The 19,276-nt window shown below is 38.2% G+C and overlaps 1 protein-coding gene across 3 annotated transcripts in view; it reads right to left on the minus strand.

Annotated features, from left to right (window-relative positions):
- PPFIA2 (PTPRF interacting protein alpha 2) overlaps positions 1–19,276 on the minus strand; it is a 487,757-nt gene that overhangs the window by 104,589 nt on the left and 363,892 nt on the right. For all 3 annotated transcript variants that reach the window (XR_009555743.1, XR_009555744.1, XM_060245141.1), the window contains 3 exons: positions 7,901–8,122; positions 6,282–6,428; positions 3,047–3,181 (listed from right to left, as the gene is read on the minus strand). Coding sequence is in view for 1 of the 3 variants with exons in the window: in XM_060245141.1 (XP_060101124.1) it covers positions 3,047–3,181; positions 6,282–6,428; positions 7,901–8,122 (504 nt within the window). In the remaining 2 variants the exon portion in view is untranslated. The remainder of the gene's footprint in view (positions 1–3,046; positions 3,182–6,281; positions 6,429–7,900; positions 8,123–19,276) is intronic.

Consider the following 19,276-nt stretch of genomic DNA (forward strand, 5'->3'; position numbering starts at 1 on the left):
GCTTTGTTTAGCTTTTAAAATATGAACCTATGAAAGCCCTCAGAAAATCATGATACATGCTTTTTTATATATTAAACTGTTCCTTCCACCAGGTTTATATGTATGCTGTCTATCTGAGCAGGCGTGAAAATGCTTGGGACACTTAGGGTTGTTGGCCATAGGCAATGATCATTGCTTGGACTTGGAAGGAAGAAGATATTGGATTTATATTCCACCCTATACTCTGAATCTCAGAGTCTCGGAGCGGTTACAATTTCCTTTACCTCCCATACCACAACAGAGGTAGGTGGGGCTGAGAAGTAGATGGGGCTGAGAGAGCTCTTACAGCAACTGTCCTTTCAAGGACAACTCCTACGAGAGCTCTGGCTGACCCAAGGCCATTCCAGCAGGTGCAAATGGAGGAGTGGGGAATCAAAACCGGTTCTCCCAGATAAGAGTCTGCACACTTAACCACTACACCAAATTGGCTCCTGTCAATTAATTCCATCCCAACATATGGGCCTTCTTGACCTTGCTAATTATTTTTGGAATTAGAGGTCCTTGCTTGGAGAAAAAAGAAGGAAACTTGCAAGTTTGTGTGCTGAAGAAGCGTTTGTGGAACAAATATAATTCCACTACATGCATTTGTGTTACACCCAAAGTAGCTTGGTCATCATCAAATTATACAATAGGGGTGGCCAAACTGTGGCTCGGGAGCCAAATGCAGCTCTTTCACACATATTGTGGGGCTATCAGAGGTTGAGGAGGAATTTAATGCAGGCTTATTCCCAAGTAAGCATGCTTAGCATCAGGACCTCAGTCAACCTCTGAGCATTGACCCATATAGGCAACCACTTGCATTGTGTGTGAAGCTGGAAAGGAGAGGGAAATAGGCAGGCTTGCAAGCTCTTCTCCTCTACCACAGAAGTCACATGGAGACCTAGAGCAGGGTAAAAAAGAGCAAGAGCCAAGGGAGTCATTGGAAGGAGGGGACAATTAAAGAGGGCAGTACAGGGTTCCTCCTTAGTTTCATAGCTATTGTAGGAGCTGTATTTACTAACCTTGGTGTCAAGGCAAAGAGAGATGCATAATGATGCAAGTGGCCAGTGATTTATATGGTACATGGGTGTTTCCTTTTCCCACTGGTGCCAAAAAATAATCCCCTAACCCTTTCCGATGCTGGTTTTATGGGGACTGCTATTCCCAGCTTTTGTTTTCAAAAAAGTCTCTTTCTAGCATGGTGGTGTTGTCAAGTGCATACATATATATTTTATGTTTCTGTGCAAAAAAAATATTAAGAGTTTTAAAAAAGATGTGTGTGTAATATTTGTTCATGTCCTGCAACTCTCAAACATCTGACATTTATTCTATGTGGCTCTTACATTAAGCAAGTTTGACCACCCCTGCTATACAAAATATATCTCATTTGTTTCTGATTTGAATCGTAGGAATTCAGAAAAAAATATAAAAATAGCAAGACCCACCCTGAAGAGATGGTAGGACTGGAACTGCACAAGATAAAAAAAAAGTTGGTAATAATTACCATTACTTCTCCACATGAAGTCAGAAATGATAGTCCAAAGAGAGCAGAATTCAATACAACTTATAGCAGTTCCTATATTTATATGACTGTGCATGTGGCATAGAACCCTTCTAATCCATGGTATTGTACACACTCCATTGTATGTATTATATGAATTCCCTGTTCATTCTATGAAGGGGAGAGACATATACACAAATTCTTTTCTGTATGTTGATGTGTCAACAGAAATCAATACAGAAGTGCCTGAGAGTAGGGGACCTCCATGTGTGCATTTGAGATCCCATTTCCAGATTACTGCTGGAATGGGTAAAACAGTTTCAACTGTGTACCTTCCCAAGGATATCTGAAAAATTTAGGGTATTAAGCCAAAAAAATGTGTAAATTTTAAAAAAAGAAATCAGGGGGAGAGGGTTTATTCATCCTTAGGTGCTCTTCACATTTAAACTGACTGTCCTGCATCACTGATGTAAAGATTTTGCTTGCAAAAAACTTTATTTCTATTATTTAGTACCAAGAAGGATTTTATTGTTGTGTTCCTGAATATATTTACCTAACAGAGCAATCCCATGCATGTTTATTTTGAAGGTGAGTCACAGTTAGTCAATAGGGTTTACTTCTAACAAAGTGTGCAGGGAATATGGCCAAAATTCAACAGAAAATGCTGGTTTTGGATATTACAACTTAGATCCAAGGAAAGTCATCTCAATAACTTGTGAATCTTCTGTTACCAATGGTTACTTCCATATCCTCCCACTGTGAGATATACACATTTCAGATGTGCGGATACTTATAACTTTGCGCAAGATTGGAGACATTTAATCAGCTATAGCTTCTTTACAAACTACCTGCAAGCACCAGGTTGTTACCGACCCATGGAGTGACATCACATCAGGACGTTTTCTTGGCAGACTTTTTATGGGTTGGTTTGCCATTGCCTTCCCTAGTCATCTACACTTTCTCCCCAGCAAGCTGGGTACTCATTTTACCAACCTCAGAAGGATGGCAGGCTGAGTCAACCTTGAGCTGGCTACCTGAACCCAGCTTCTGCTGGGATTATACTCCTCCACAATTAATTTGAGCAGGGTCTGGAAAATAAAGTGGTTTTTGCCTTGTCATATATTTTTATGAAAGTGATCATAGTCTTTCTTTGAATTAATGTGATGTAGAAAATCATGGAAAAAATTTAATGGCAAACAAAGCTCATGATTATAGCTGAGTTGGAATAATCATAACTCTTTTATAATACAAAGTATTATAAAACACCTCCTTTGGAATATTGAGAGAAATGTACTCAAGCCATACAGTAAATACCAAGCGACGCCTCTGCCATTATGTCAAATTTAAGCAAATATCTTCATATATGATTAGTGTTTATTTACGGTGTCATAAAGGAGAATCATCTTTGTCCATTCCAAAATAGGCTTTTATTGCTGCAGGTGATGCTGAAGAGAGGAAAAAGGGATGACAATCAATGTAAAAGGAAAGTATATTTCTGCAATTAACCTACGCCTTAGTTTATCCTACCTTTGTCAGTGCTGCAATTCTTTGAGCCAGTTCAGCTTCCACTTCAGGCAATGTCTCTGCTTTCCGCATTGTTTGCTGTAGTTTTTGCTCAGCTAATTCGAGACGTTCTTGAAGCTGTCTGTTTTTTTCTTCCATCTGAAACCCAGAAAAATATGATTGAAATCATTTTAAAGCTGAATAAGGAATTTACTGAAGTTCAGGAGGGGCATTTACAAGGAAAAGGAAGAATAGTGAAAGCTTATTAAAGCTTAATTCAGATAGAGTTTATAAGCTTTTAAACCCTAGACTTGCACACATCTTAATTTTATGATGCATATCATCTTCCCATAGAGCAGAGCTAGGGGCTTTTCACAAGAGAGAAGGAAGACTATCTGTAGTTGTAGCCTCTCTCTGCTGTAATGCTGGCACAGAGAATTACTTCATGGATCAAAACAGCAAAAATTTATCTTGTATACAGACCTCATGATTTAGATATTCAGGATCATATCAAGGTAAAGCAGAAAGGGTAACTGATATGCTATGGAAAACCTGACATTATATTAAACAAACCACAGTTTTACAGTAGTCAGTTAAAGGAGGGGTAGAGGTTAAATGGGAAAATGTGGTGAACTATGGCTGATTACAGACCTGCACTTTGGGTGAACTCAGAGATGTCTCTGAAGTGGCCCCAAAAAACCGGCCACACGGCAACATCTGCTGGCAGCCCCCATCCTGCACTTACCCTTGTCCTGAGAGATGCTCCAGCCACCTCAAAAAGGAACTGTGAGGAAAAGCCCCCTACTTTTCATACATATGGACATCGTGATCACCAGTATGGTTGCCAGGGTGCCTGGAGATTTGACTCTCACACATCTGCTCTAAGAAGTGGACTTTGCCCACAGCTTCTAAGGCTTATGTGGCAGCTTTGCATTCTACACCTCTGGATGCGTGTTAGCCAGAACTCTGCTCCTTGTGTGCCCAGTCTTGGCCGCTGCAGTGGGAGAAGCCAGGCCACCGTGTTTCCAGCCTGCCTCCATGAACCTAAGGCTAACAACACCAGGATCCATCGTGCTTTCCTGATTTCATCTCCAGCATCTGCTTCAGCTTTGCATAAGCTTATCCAAGCATACCCTGCCAGGCTGGACTCCATTCCTTCTTAGTGGGAAGATCACGTACACACCCTGTGTCACCCTTGGCCTGCAAGCAACCCATCTGCCCCATGAATGGATTAACAGCTCTACTGTTGGTCCTGATTGTCTAGCAAAACCTTAAACAATGTTTCCTGCCCAGAAGATGATGGAATAAGAGGAAGGACATCTCCTGTCATTACCAACTCTTTTGTCTACACCGGGGATACCTAGGCCAATATCTGATTCCCTATTGTCACCTTCCCAGATAATCCCATTTAACCTCAAGTATCCAGCCATTCCCATTCTCACCCCAGTCTAATACCTTGGAGCCGCCTCAGGCAATATTGCAGCTTGGAAATTTCCAGGTTCACCGGACTAAGGTGAAGTTCATTGGTCAAAGCTGACACCCAATTGGATGTCACCAAAGGACTCACCATTGGCTCTGCTAATGTCCAGCCTTCATGGTCATCACAGAGCCTCCCCCTTTCTCCTCCCTCCCAGCCCCTGTAGGGTCTGAGGGAGCCTATTTAACCTCTGACCCAACTCCCCTCATGTGTGCTTCTATCAGCAACCCACATTCCGCAGCAGAGATCCATCCCCAATTCTGGCCACAGTTTTGGGTCCATTTCCCCTGTCCTCTGATGTCGCCATTGGAACCTTCCTCAAGACTACGATGGTAAATATTACCCTGTCTGTTTACCCTTATATGTTCCCCTATCAATCTATCTGTGTTTCTTAGGCCTGTGTGAATGTGTGATTGTTTTGTATTTTTATCTTGTGTGGAAGAACTATTATTCTAAATAAATTACAATTGGTTTTTATTAAATTAGAGTCCTTTTTATTGAGCATTTACCCTCTGGATGATTGAGCCTGGTATAAATTGGTAAAAAGATTCCTAATGAGCCAGGTGCCCACCTAACTAATTCCCCAACCTCGTTTTGAGGGCATTTGGCTTAACAGAACCACTGGGAAAGTCGTCCCTTTTCGCTAGGGCGGCTCTGAGGCGGCAGCTGGCTGTCTGGGAGCCCGGAGAGTGCCTTACAAGTGCCCAGGAAGCTGCAAGCAGGACATGTGAACATTGCACATGCTCCCAGGCCACCCAAGGCCCGTCCCTTCTTCCGGCACCATCCGGAAGCACCGGGGCACTCTTCTTTCAGCTGGCTTTCTTTGGGGTGGCTGCAAGCTGCTCCAAAATGGCCGTCTGTTATCAGCCTATTTGTCTAGCTTATATTTCATACTGCAGTTGTATGCCTGAGATATGTCTGTAGGGGACTAACATATTGTTAGATGAATTATCTTCATTATTTGGGGAGAGACTACAATCACTGAGAGCAGCATAGCCCCTGTACTTTCCAGACCTCATTTTGGAGGCACGAGAGAAAGTTAAGTGTGTGTGTGTGTGTGAGAGTCAGAGAGAGAGAGAGAGAGAAAGCAGGGGAAGGGGAGGGAACTCTATTATTTCCTATGGAAACTTATTCTCATAGGAAATAATGGAGAATTGATCCACGGGTATCTGGGGCTCTGGAGGGGCTGTTTTTGGAGGTAGAGGCACCACATTTGCAGCACAGCAAATGTATTTGGGGTGCCTCTCCCCAAAATACCGCCCAAGTTTCAAAGATTGGACCAGGGGGTCCAATTCTATGAGCCCCCCAAAAGGTGCCACTATCCATTATTTCCTATGGAAGGAAGGCATTTAAAAAGGTGTGCGGCCCCTTTCAATGTAATGGCCAGAATTCCCTTGAAGTTCAATTATGCTTGTCACACCCTTGCTCCTGGCTCTACCCCCAGTGTCTCCTGGCTCCACCCCCAAAATCCCCAGATATTTCTTGAATTGGACTTGGCATCCCTAATTCCAGTACAAAGCACTTATATTAAAACTGGGGCTTAGGTTGAAATTAAACTCTGCCTAATCTGATCCACTATTGCCTCTTTTCCTGCTTGACAGACAAATCCTAATTCTTTGTTGACCCAAATCCCCTAATATCTGGGAAGGCAGTCTACGTTCACAGCAAGACAACAAATTTAAATTTTTTTTCAAGAAAAATGCAGTGTACAAAATAATTAAATGTACAAGACTATTCTCTTCCAAAGTTCTTGTAGACCTAGTATTGATCCAGATACTGAACCTGACGCAGGAGGGCCTCCTTGTTTGCGAGTTCATTTTCTAGCTTATCATTCATGTCATGGATAGAAGTGGATTCCCTCTGTGCACTTAGGTAACGCTTCTCCAGAGTTGTAATTCTCTCTTCCATGTCTTCTTTCTGTGCCATAGCCTTAAAGGAAAAAACAGTAACATCAAATGCCACAGCTTACATAGGTTACCAATGTTCATGTTAGACCAGTAATAGTTTGCTTTTATCTAAACGCCACTTCAAAATGTGTGAAGTCACAATCAGCTAGGAGAAAGCTACACTTATTGTTCTCAAGAGGAACCTCAAAGTCTGAATGTACAAGGAAAATCTGAGAAGAAGTTTGAGAAGAATTCCATGGCAGAGTTGCAAAATATTTTGGGATTGAGAAGGTGCTTTTGATTTTTACTATCTTCGGTATTGCTCCTGTACCTGCTACTGCCCCCATGTACCTAAGGGTATGCTAATACACCTTTCTACTGTAAACAAAACTCAGTACAAAGAAACTCATACAGCCTCCGATTCCCTCTTTCATCCTAGCTGTTTCAGGATTCCAGTTTGATTTGACTGAGTTTCCTTTTCCATACAAATGGTCATGCTTCCGTATTATATGTGTTGTGTATTGTTGATTTGATAGTATGCCATGTCTCTGCAATGGTCACCAGAGTACCATGGGAAAAAGTTGCATGTGGTTGTTGCAGGGGAAACAGGAAGCACAAGTGACTTGCAGTTCTTTTTTCAGGACAGTTTGTAACACTGAAAAAGCATGCTCCTGTTGTGTGAGGTAGCTCATGCTACTTCCTGTGAGGGAAAACCAAACCCTTATTTGGCTGTTAAGATGTCAGTTGCATCTCTTATATGCTGAAACATACAAATTATTTCTCTTCTTTGGTTTTGTATCTGTCAGTTTCCTTTATTCCTTAGAGCATGTTCAGAAATTTAAACACACACAGTCCTGAGTTTCTCAGTGTTCTGTTTCCTCTGTTTAAAATATTAGCAAAATGGCAACCTCTGGTAACTGTGCTGGAAACTGCTTTAAAGCTAAGGTTCTTGTGGTTTTGGTCTGACTATAGTGTCTTTACTCTAGAACTTCCAGAGTCAATCACCAGAAACTCTATGAGGTGGGTTGGCTGGTTGACCGCCCATCTGGTGATGTCAGGGTGTGTGGTCTAATATGCTAATGAGTTCCTGTTGTGCTTTTTCTACAAAAAAGCTCTGGTCATAGTTAAAGAAATAATCCCTTTAAAAAGGTAAACCTAATTGCTGTCCACTGCAGATAGACAACTTACTGAGTGGAAATAGTCATATGTATGTGTGTTACGTGTTGTCTAGTACACTAGAAAAAATAGGGGAGCCTTCAGGTCAAAATAATGGGACAGAACACTTTGGAACCCATTAGGTACACATGTCGAAATACAAATTATACTTCTTTTGATGGATTAATTTGGGCTTCATCTTGAGAATTCAAAAAACATATGCCGTTTGCTCTGATCATTTGCCACACCTTCCCATACTTTTACAATATGAACTAAGACACAAAATACAGAAAATATAATATTCCATCACTTCACATAATGACATCCAGTTTTTAAGTGGAGATGGTATAATTTGCTTACTTCTCTAATGTCCCTCTGATATTTAGTGTTCATTTCTTCAGTTTTAATGAGTTCCTTCCTAGCTGTCTCTGCATCTTGCTCCACTTCCCCAACTCTAGAAGATAATGCAGCCAAGCGTTCCTTCATCTGTGCCATTTCATAATTCTGCTTTTCAAGAAGTTCCTGTAGTTCCACCAACTGACTGGTGTCATCATTTGAATCTATAGAGCCATTTGACAGACGCTGAAACAAAGCAACAATAACATTTCTCTACTGAGGAAATAGGAAAAGGCTTGCAAAATCAACATTCATAAACAATCAACTTTTAAATGAGATGTTAAAGTGAATTAGATGTTAAGATCCTGTTTTCTGCATTTGTAAAACCTCCAAAATAACTTGCTAAAATTGATCTGAAAGCAGCATTCCAACTAAATGCAAGGAAACAACAGCTTCACACAACTACCGTATGTTCAAAGTCTATTATCAGCAACTTGTGTCCATGTCTGCCCAGAACTCTGTTTTAGAATCTTCTTATGATGATCTGTTGAAGAAAACTGGTGGTGAGAAAAGTAATTTCTGAACATTTTCATCCCACGGATTTAAAATTCAAAGAGTGAGAATTACAGTGTTATACCCTGGGTAGTACTGGTCGCCTGTGGTGCCCAGACCACAGTATGAAAGTGAATACATACTTACATGTGCATATGCAGAATCAAAGAACAAGGAGCACACTCTAGCAAGGTGATACATGAAAAAGTTTTAAAAAGCTTTTTAATCCATAAAATCCATGAAGCTGAAAGTGAAATTTCAAACTCTAAGGATCTTTCAGACACCAATTAGAGAATTAAAACTCCATCACCAATTACAGAGAGAGGATTTGGCTCAGTGATACAGCATCAAATTCATATACAGATGGTCCCAAGTTCAGTACCAACCATCTCCAGTTAAAACAATGGGATAATAGGCAATGTGGACAATCTCTGCCTGAGACCATGAAAAGCTGCTCCCAGACAGAGAAGACAATATGGAATTGAAGAAGAAGAAAAAGAAGAGTTGGATTTATACCCCACCCTTCACTTAGAGTCTCAGAGCAGCTGACAATCTCCTACCCTTCCTCTCTCCAAAACAGACACCCTGTGAGATAGGTGGGGCTGAGAGAGCTCTGAGAGAATAGCTCTGAGAGAACTATGACTGATCCAAGGCCACACAGCTGACTGCATGTGGAGGAGTGCGGAATCAAACCCAGTTCTCCAGATTAGAGTCTGCTGCTCTTAACTACTACACCAAACTGGTCCTTGATTTTTAAAAGACTAATCATATGACTTGGTAGAAGCATGCCCCCCAACTTACCTGGGGCCCCATTTATGGGTCTGTGTCAGGTAGGAAGGGGGCAAGGCAGGTGAAGGCAGTCTTTGGTTGGCTGTACAGCTGGGCAGCCTTCATGAGGGCCTCCAGAATGATTTGAGCCCTCAGAGCCTTGCTTTCTCAAGTGGCCAATCAGGTACTTGACTGAAAGGCTGGGAGTGGGGCACCACAGGTGGATCATTGAGAGGGAGTCTTCCCTCTGGTCTGCTTAGCCAGGATAAGAGAGTCCCTGTTGTGCTGCTGGCTGCAGCTGGCTTTCTGGTTCTCCTTACCCACCCCTCCCTCTGTCTGTGTAGTCACAGGTTTATACTTCACAAACCCCCTCATTTGAAAGAAGTTATCATGTCTAAAGTCGAATGTGATTGTGTCTTTGGGGGCAACTCCCTATTAACATGAATGTTAAACTTAATAACATTCTGGGCACTGTTCCCAACTCGTGCTATCACACTCACATCTCTCACCAGGTCTTGGACATTACTTAGGACCAAGTCTAGGATCACCTCCCCTTGATAGGTTCAGTGATCATCTGCTTCATGGCACAGTCATGGAAAGTATCTAGAAACCCAATCTCTTTCTCCTGACATGAACACAAATTAACCCAATCAATGTGTGGGTAGTTAAAATCATCTATTACAACACAATTATTTCATATAGCACCTTCCTTAAGTCTATTGCTGTTTCTAAATTATTCTCTACCCTTTGATCTGGTGGGCAATAATGAACTCCCAGAGTTAAGCTTCCTTTTGGGCCCACTGCTTCCACCCATAGCATTTCTGTAAGCAAATCTATATGTCGCAGATTCTCAATTTTACTAAACTGTATACCCTCAATGACATACAGAGCCACTCCACCTCTGATCCTTCCCTTCTTATCCTTTTGACATAATTTATATCCAGGAATCACTGTATCCCACCAAGTTTCTGAAATGTCCACAATGTCTGTGTTCTCCTCTGACACTGTAATATTATTTGCATATATTTATTTTTGAATACACATTTTTCCATAGAAATTTATTTTGACATTGATTTTTGACATTATGAATTTTTTTAGATTGATTTTTGTCTCATATTCATACTGTGGTGCCTGCTTTTTCTTTTCTTCTCTTCTTCTCCTCATTCCCTTCTCCTCCTCCTCATTCCAGGTCCCCCATTCTACCTCAAACATGTCTAGTATTTATATATAAACATCTATAATTTCCCAGAGAATTTAGGCCTGCAAACGTCTTCCTGTGGCCTCTGCACTTTTCAGGCAATCAATATTGTTTAGCACTGGAAATCTTAGTTTTAAAGATGCCAGTGAACTCAAACTTTGTTCCATAGCCAGAAAAGCAATCCTTCCCTCTTCATAGATAGAGTTGCCAGCTCTGGGTTGGGAAATACCTGGAGATTTAGGGGGTGGAGCTTGTGGAGGGGAGGGACTTCAACAGGGTATAATCTCATAGACTCCACCCTCCAAAGAAGCCATTTTCTCCAGGGGAACTGATCTTGGTTAACTGGAGATCAATAGTGGGAGATCTTCAGGTGCTACCTGGAGGCTGGCTTACCCTATTTACAGAACTGACATAAATCTTTGCCCTGACATAAGTCTTTTCAGAACTGACATAGGTCTTGAGCAGAGTTGCCACCCTGTGAGAACCAAGCATGAGTTGATTATTGCAACATAGGTCCAGGTCTGGATCCACTTCTCTCACCTGTCTGGTATATCAGAGATGAAGGTTCTAGCCTCACCCCCAACCAGCACCATTCTCCATGTGGTGGTAATATATTTTTTTTGCAGGATGTTCTTTTATGGGAATGACCAAGTCCCCCTCCCCAACATTCTGAAATTGTATATTCCACTTTATCACCACAGAACTCTGGATGTGTAGCCTGAATAATACAGACACCACACCTTGGCAAGGTAGTTCGACCACCACCAGTAATGTCTGAGGTTTTCTCCCTTCTCTTTGTAGATCAAATGTAAAGCAGTAATGCAATAATGTCTTTATGGAGACAATGTATCAGTAATCAATAGGAGGCAACATGGTGTTTGTTGCCTCCTACAACTCTGCCATAAATAAATGAAGGAATGAGCGAACACTTAAATAATTCAAAATCGTTTTTAAAATCCAGCATACTGGGGGGAAAATGTAGACCTTAGTAATACTTTAAAATAATTTTCCAAAGTGTGTAAAATACTAGCATCATGTATATATGTACCATGAAGCTTGTTTGTTCTGACTATGTTTTCTCATACATTACAGAATTTATTCTTAAAACATGGTTGTGACATGTCATTTTACCAGTCAATATGAATAAAACAGTCATATCTGAAATGACAAACTGCAATCCTATGCATTTTTAATTGGGAGTAAGTTGCATTGAAAATAATGGAATTGATTCAAGTAATCATGCAGAGGGATCAAGCAAAATATACACTTGATTATTCAGGGTTATATCCTCAAACCATAGCAATGTATAAAGATTGTACCCATGACACAGATTTATGTATGGGATGGGGCAAACATTTTGGTCCTGATGCTATTCTATCAGCCAACTTTTTTGAAAAATATGCCCAACCCTAAAAAAAGTACAACATCCACTCTCAACTAGCCTATTTCTCCTTCTTTCCAAACAACTACATAATGAAGTAATATAGTTGTCTTTATATTTTTATTCCATCTAATTAAAATGTTCTGGACAGTTAATGAAAATAGCCCTTGGGATACCATAATAAATATCACAATACTATTTTATGTCATCCACAAGCGCTCAATAGCATGCGATTAGCTTAACAAACTGAATGCTGCAGAGGTGACAAAATTATTGCAGTTGTTAGATGTTAATGTTCCCTGGTTTAAAAACTAAATCCAGTCTTTTTAATTAGATACCTTGCTTAAGAATGTACTACAGGACTAAACTGTAATATCCTATGTCCATTTGTTGCCAAGTATTCAGAGATACAACATGACATATATTATTTTACTCCCAGACAGGAACTTCTTTCAGTCTTGTAGATTTTTCCAATTATTACTGCTTAAGATACCTGTACCCTCTGGTAACTACATCTGCCTTCTTTCCCCTCCCAAAATCTCTGCTACATGAGGAATGCCTTACCTCTCTTTTGTCCATTCTGCATTCCTTGTAATTCCTTTTTCCTCTCTTGCATGCCAAACAAGCAAATGTTCTGATCAAATTCCATGCACACATAGCTTTACAGTAAACTGTATCAATAATGACCCATTAAGAAAACAATCTGGAAATGAATACAGTATCTATATTGCTTCTTAAACTAAACCATACTCTTTTGATCAGCAGCATTTTGGACTCAGATTGCATTAATTTTCTAAATTAGCATGGGAATTTTACAGGGCCAAAGATCATGCCTTAACTTATGTTTTATACATCAAGCACAATGATTATATTTAATAAACAGCAAAATTATAGCATCAATTCCTTGAAGCAAATTTTCTCCAAGTTATAATCATCCTCTGAAGGTCAGATAGCTCCCAATATGTCCCAATATCTCCCAATATGGAGTCTTCCACAGGGTGACTCCACAGTTATGTTATGTGACAATTTACTCAAATTATCTTTTTGTATTGGTTTTTAACATAAAAAAACTATTGCAGCAAATAATTTAGTAACTTCTTTGCATTTAAGAATGTACATCGGCATCTTGAAAGTTTTATATTATAAAGAACTCCACTACTTGCATTTAAATGGTCTATAAACAGCAAACAAGGCACATCCTGAGCAGGACTGGAAAAGGTGCAAAATTCAGTTGAAGCTGTTAATGATAATTCACCTTCAAAGATATTTAACTTTTCCAAATTTTGACATGACTACTATATAATATGGCAATGTGGCTAAACAAATTATATTTGTTTGGGATGCTCTGGAGTCTTCCCAATCACTATGACTAAATTTCTTTCCAAACTGCAGATGCCCTCATCCCCAAATCCACTCTGTAAGTGAATTTTCCTGCCTCTCCCCTGATGGTGAAGCCCAAAATGTCCCCTCCAGTGCTGATCCTGGGAGAAAAGGGATCCCCAAGAACAGCATGAAGCTGGGAGTCAGAGGTCTGCTGCCAGAGAAGGGTCATCAGAAATTGCTCTCCCCCACCCCCGTGAATAGAAATGTCACAGTCTAAATTATTGTGCCCCTTTTTCCTCCCCTTTTCTCAAGAAGAGCTGAAAACAACTCAAAATGAGAACATTCAACTTACCTTAAATTGCCTTCAGATGCAGCTTCTTTGTAAACTAGTTTGACCCTTCTCCCCCACCCTGGTATTCTAAACCAGTTTGAATGAGTTCAGCACTCAGTATTTAATTACATTAAGATTGTGGTAAAACATGCAGGGGACAATGTCTGTGCTGTAGCAATCTTCGTGTTTAAAACCATTTTTATTATTCTGCAAGATATTACATTAATATTTAAAAAAATCAACATCAATACTTTGCATTTTCCACCTCCCTCCCCCCCTTTTCGTGACCTCCACCGGTGCATTTTAGTTGATGTACTAAAAAAAGTACTAAACAAAAATAAAAGGTAATTTTAGCATTTTTAGAATCTGCATAAAAAAAGAAACTTATAACTCTAATAAAATAAAATAAAAAAGAATGATTTACTATTATACTCCTTTAGTCCTTATCATAAGATTGAAAAAATATATATTTCCATAGTCTCATTTTTTACTATAAAAAGGGTCCATTTACTAGTCCACAAACCTTCAACTGTTGTCAAAAATCACCAAATGTCCCTTAACTTTCCACTGTTTTTCAACATATTTTTTGAAATTTCCCCCACTCATTTCTAAATTTCTCTACATCATATTCTTTTAAGATTCTTGTAAGCTTGTCCATTTCACTCCAATGCATAACTTTCATAATTCAATCCCACTTTTCTGATATTTAGTCTTGTTTCCACATCTGTGGATATAATGTTCATGCAGCTGAAAGCATGTACCAGATTATTGTTCTATCTTGTTTCTGAAATTTCTCCATTTGCAATCCCAACAAAAAGACTTAATATTATAGCCCAAAATTGTTGAAATCTCTTGCTGAATCATTCGCCAAAATTGCATTGCCATTTCACAAGTCCACCACATATGGCAGAAAGATCCTTCATGTTTTTTACATTTCCAACATCTATCCGACACCTGATTATTCATTTTTTGACAGTTTCTTATGTGTCATATACCACATATATAACATTTTAAAACAGTTTTCTTTAATATTATAATATGTCGATATCTTCATAGAGTTCTTCCATAAGTACTCCCATTGTTCCATCTGTATTTCTTTATTTATATTTATTGCCCATTTTATCATTTGAGATTTAACTACTTCATCTTCTGTAGACCATTTCAACAATAATTTATAAATCCTTGAAATCAATTTTTCACTATCGCCAAACAGCATTCTTTCCAGTTCTGCTTGTTCTTGTCTTACTCCATCATTTTTAATATCCTGTTCAAGCAAACTCTTGATTTGTTGCAATTGAAACCAATTATACTTATATTCCAATTCTTCCACCGATTTTAATTCCACCTTACCGCCATGTATTTTTAGCAGTTGTTTATATGATAACCATTTCTCCTCTTTATATGATAACCATTTCTCCTCTTTAATATAACTTTATTATTTCTGTTGGCACAATCCAAAGAGGTTTCCTCTCATCCCCGAATCTTTTATATTTCAACCAAGTTTTTAACAAATTACTTCTTATATAATGATGTAAGAAGAAGCTATCCATCTTGCTTTTCCCATAACACAGATATGCATGCCAACCAAAGTCGTTTCCATGGCCTTCTAATGTTAATAATTTTCTGTTTAATAACGTCATCCATTCCCTAATCCATACCAAAGAGACTGCATCATGGTATAACTTTAGATCTGGTAGTTGGAAGCCTCCCCTCTCATTTGCGTCAGTCAAAATTTTCATTTTAATTCTTGGTTTCTTACCAGCCCATACAAATTCTGAGAGTTTCCTTTGCCATTTATTAAATTGCTTATTATCCTTCACTATTGGAATCGTTTGAAACAAGAACATAATTCTTGGTAATACATTCATTTTGATTGTCGAGATTCTGCCCAGCATAGACAAGTTCAACTTATTCCATTTTAATAAATTTCCATCAATTTTCCACCAGAGCTTCTCATAATTATTTTTAATAATAATAATAATTATACAAATCAATGTTTTTGTTGTTATTTCTATACCTAAATATTTTACTTTAGAGGTCACTTCACACTTTGTTAGACTTTGTAGTTCTTCTGTTTTATCATTGACATATTTTTACACAAAATTTTTGACTTTTCTTTATTTATATAGAAGCCTGCCAGCTCTCCATATTTTTGTATCTTTTGAAGCAGCAACAGTGTGACTTGAGTTGGATTTTCATTTATAAACATTACATCATCTGCAAACGCTCTGTATTTATAAGAAAAACATTTCAATTTCAATCCCTCTATCTCTTTATCTTCTTGGATTTGCATAAGCAATATCTCTAAAGTCATTAAAAATACCAATGGAGATAGAGGACAATCTTGTCTCGTTCCTTTATTGATTATCATTTCTCTGTCAAATCTGCATTTATACAGAGTCTTGCTTGTTGTTCAGTATATATTGCCTTCACCATTCTTACAAAATCTTTTCCCAATCTCAATTTTTCCATCACTGAAAACATAAAGTCCCAATGCACGTTATCAAATGCTTTCTCTGCATCTGCGAAGAATAATGCTACTTCTTTTTCAGGATGTTTCTCATAGTATTCAATAGTATCTATTACTGTTCTGATATTGTCTCTGATTTGCCTCCTGGGAAGAAACCCTGCTTGTTATTCTTTAATAAAATTGTTCAAATGCTGTTTCAGGCATTCTGCTAATATTCTAGCATATATTTTGTAATCAGTGTTAAGTAATGAAATTGATCTATAATTTTTTACATTCATGGCGTCTCTATCTTCTTTCTGTATCAATGAAATTACTGTTTCTTTCCAAGTATTAGGTATTTCCCCATTTATTCTAATAATGTTCATCAGTTTCTGAAGTTTTGGTAGTAGAGCCTCCAAGAGGACTTTATAAAATTTTGCTGTGAAACCATCTGGACCAGGTGCTTTTCCCAATTTCATTGAGTTAATCGCCTCTATTTCTTCCTTTCCAATTGGTTCATTTAATACCTTCTCCATTTTGTCAGTTAAGGGGTTTACCTTAATTTTCTGTAAATATGCATCAATTTTTTCCTTGTCCACCACATGACTTTTAAACAACTTGGCATAATATTTATAAAATTCTCTTTTAATTCCTTCTTGGTCAACAATTTCCTTGTCTCCCAAAATAATTTTATTAATAATTTTATTTTCCCTTTTTCTTTTCATTTGCCAGGCCAGGTATTTTCCAAGTTTATTCACACCTTCAAAAGATTTTTGTTGAAGCCTTTTTAAATTCCATTCCACTTCTTTGTTTAACAAATGTTTCAGTTGACTTTGTAATATTGTAATCTCCCTTATAATTTTCTTTTCCCCAGGTCTCTTTTTGAGCTCCTTCTCCTTCTTTCTGATCTCTTTTTGCAAATCTATCATTTGTTTTTCTTTGGCTTTTTAATCTTTATTATTCAATGTAATTAGGATGCCCCTCATTACCGCTTTTTATGCATCCCACACTGTTTGAAATTGAATGTCCTCATTTTTGTTTATTTGAAAGAAAGATTTAGTCTTCTTTTCCAGAGACTCTACTACCACCTTTTCCTGCAGCAAATCTTCATTTATCTGCCATCTTAAAGTCTTTTTTATGGGTCTTGCAGACCACATTAATGGATTGTGGTCTGCCCCTATTTTAGGAAGAATCTCTATTTTTTTTTGTTGTAAGTCCCAGATTTTTTGTAATTCATAACATATCGATCCTTGAGAAAGAATTATGTCTTGCTAAAAAGAAAGTATAGTCCCGTACTTTAGGGTTAAATTCCCTCCATATATCCACCAGACTTTCTTGCTTAACTAGTTAAAAAAATGACTTTGGTAGTTTTTCTTCATTATTTTTTCCCCCAGATCTATCCAAAATGTTTTTAACCATTCCATTAAAGTCTCCTATTAGCATAATTTGCTCCTATGTCACTTGATCTAGTTGTTGCATAATATCCTTTAAAAAAGAGTCTTTTGCTCCATTTGGGGCATACAATCCCAATAACAAAGTTCTTTTATGGTTTAGCATCACTTCCACCGCAATAAAACTGCCATCATCATCTTTAAAAATCAGCTTTGGATCTAATTCTTGCTTCACATAAAAAAACACACCTCTTTTTTTCTCCTTAGCCAATGAACAAAATTCCATACCTAGTTGCTTATTCCATTAAAATTTGTAATCCATTTGTTTAATATGTATTTCTTGTAGACAAATTATATTGCATTTTTGCTTCCCAATCCAATGAAAAGTTGCCCCTTTTTTGTGGTGAATTGTCCATTTACGTTCCAAGATATTAATTTGTAATCCATCATGGTTTTCTATTTTAATCTGTACCCCCAAATTCTTTATGCTCCTGCAAAAACTTTGCCATGTCTTGAGTGGTTGTGATGGTAAACCGCTTCCCCTTGAATTCAAAACCCAGACCTTCTGGAAGTATCCATCTATATCTTATTTCACTTTCTCTCAGCTTATCAATCGGCTTTTTATACAATCTTCTGTCATTTATGACTTTCCTTGGCAATTCTTTCATAATTCTTACACTACTGCCATCCATCTCCAATTTGCTCTCAAATTGTTTACTTAAAATCCTACCCACCAAATCTCTTGTCACAAATCTCACTACCACATCCTGTGGTAGTTTATTTCTTGCATAGTCTGAGTTGACCCTGTGGATGTAGTCATAGAAGTAACTGGTTTCATCAGGATCATCTCCCAAAAATCCAGCTATGATTTTTATTATAACAGTCTCATCAGTTTCATGCACCCCTCTCAGACGTACCTGATTTTCCATTAACTTGCAATCTTGTAGGACTGCTTTCTCCTGCATTTTTTTAATTGTGGAATCCACTGTATTAATTCTTACATCATGGTCTTTCACTTTCTCTTCAACCTCCTGCATTTTCTTTGACACTGCTTGGAAATCTTTACTGAGAACTTCTATATCTTTTTTTAATTCCTTCTTACATTCAGTTATAGAGTCTTTGATCACTTTAACCAATCTTGCCTCCATTGCATCCATCTGATCTTGCGTTTTGGACCTTTTCACTTCTTCCAACGTCTTAGCTCTCGTCTGTATCTGCTTTGCTCCTGGTTTTTGGGCTGACATCACTGCCTTCCCATTGTAAATATAGGCTTTAAAGTTGACCTCACCAAATCACCTTTTAACAGTACAGTCTTAAAGAATGGAGCCTGTCCTTTCAGATAAGCCCAAAATCGCCATTCTCTGAAGCTCCAAAGCCGAGATATTAATTTTTTAAAATTTTATTTTCTCCAAAATAACGTTTGCGGCTTTTGTGCCCCCCCTTTTTTTTTTTTTTTTAAAAAAAATCTTTTTCTTCTAGAGTGCTCCAAAATTAGTTCAAATCACATTGTCCAATAAATCTAATCTTCCAATGGTGATATTTGCCAGCTCTGCTAATTTTTAAAGTCCTGTTGTCTTTTAAATTTTTTTTAAACTTCTGACCTTCTTTCAATGGTTGTCGATGTTTCTCTCTGACTATAGTCCTAGAGAGGGCTAGGAGGTTTGCAGTTTTCTCTTCTCTTAATGGCCGCTTCCTTCCTTTCTTGCCACGAAGTCTAGTATTCTATGGTTAAGAAGTCTCACGATACTCCTATGACGCCATTTCCTGTGATGTCCTGTTGATCTGCAGTTCTGTTCTGTTTCGGAGGGGGTTGCCTGACCGCAGGTATGCAAAACAATTTTTTGTTTTTCTTTTTTTAACCTTATTCTCTAATTCTCTTAGTCCCAAATTTACCCCCTCCTTCTTCTTCTTTACTTTAATATGATATAAATGTATCCAGACCTTTATTTTTCCTCCAAATAAATCTTATTTTAGTCCCGGAGTGATAGATAAAGATCTTTACTTTTA

The sequence above is a fragment of the Heteronotia binoei genome, chromosome 8 (assembly GCF_032191835.1).
Source record: "Heteronotia binoei isolate CCM8104 ecotype False Entrance Well chromosome 8, APGP_CSIRO_Hbin_v1, whole genome shotgun sequence".
Taxonomy (NCBI): Eukaryota; Metazoa; Chordata; class Lepidosauria; order Squamata; family Gekkonidae; genus Heteronotia; species Heteronotia binoei.